At 64.5% G+C, this 200-nt stretch overlaps 1 protein-coding gene across 1 annotated transcript in view; it reads right to left on the reverse strand.

Annotated features, from left to right (window-relative positions):
* The window catches only part of MPI (mannose phosphate isomerase), a 2517-nt gene that overhangs the window by 1993 nt on the left and 324 nt on the right, over positions 1 to 200 (reverse strand). The window contains exon 2 of the mRNA XM_009707676.1: positions 4 to 100. Coding sequence (XP_009705978.1) covers positions 4 to 94 — 91 coding nt within the window. The 5' untranslated portion in view covers positions 95 to 100. The remainder of the gene's footprint in view (positions 1 to 3; positions 101 to 200) is intronic.

Genomic DNA, 200 nt, shown 5'->3' on the forward strand with positions numbered 1-200 from the left:
GGCAGGCGGGGTTGTCAGCGATCCACTGGCCCAGGGTCTTTTGGGGGATGCGGTTATCCCGGATGATGGCATCGCCCCGGGGGTGCGCACCCATCCAGAGCTGCGGGAGACAGACAGACAGACGGACCCCTGAGCCGGGCAGCCAACGGGAATGACTTGGGCTTTTCTTGAGGCTGCTTGGCCCTGGAGGCAATCGATGC

The sequence above is a fragment of the Cariama cristata genome, unplaced genomic scaffold (genome assembly GCF_000690535.1).
Source record: "Cariama cristata isolate BGI_N322 unplaced genomic scaffold, ASM69053v1 scaffold34119, whole genome shotgun sequence".
In the NCBI taxonomy this organism is placed as follows: Eukaryota; Metazoa; Chordata; class Aves; order Cariamiformes; family Cariamidae; genus Cariama; species Cariama cristata.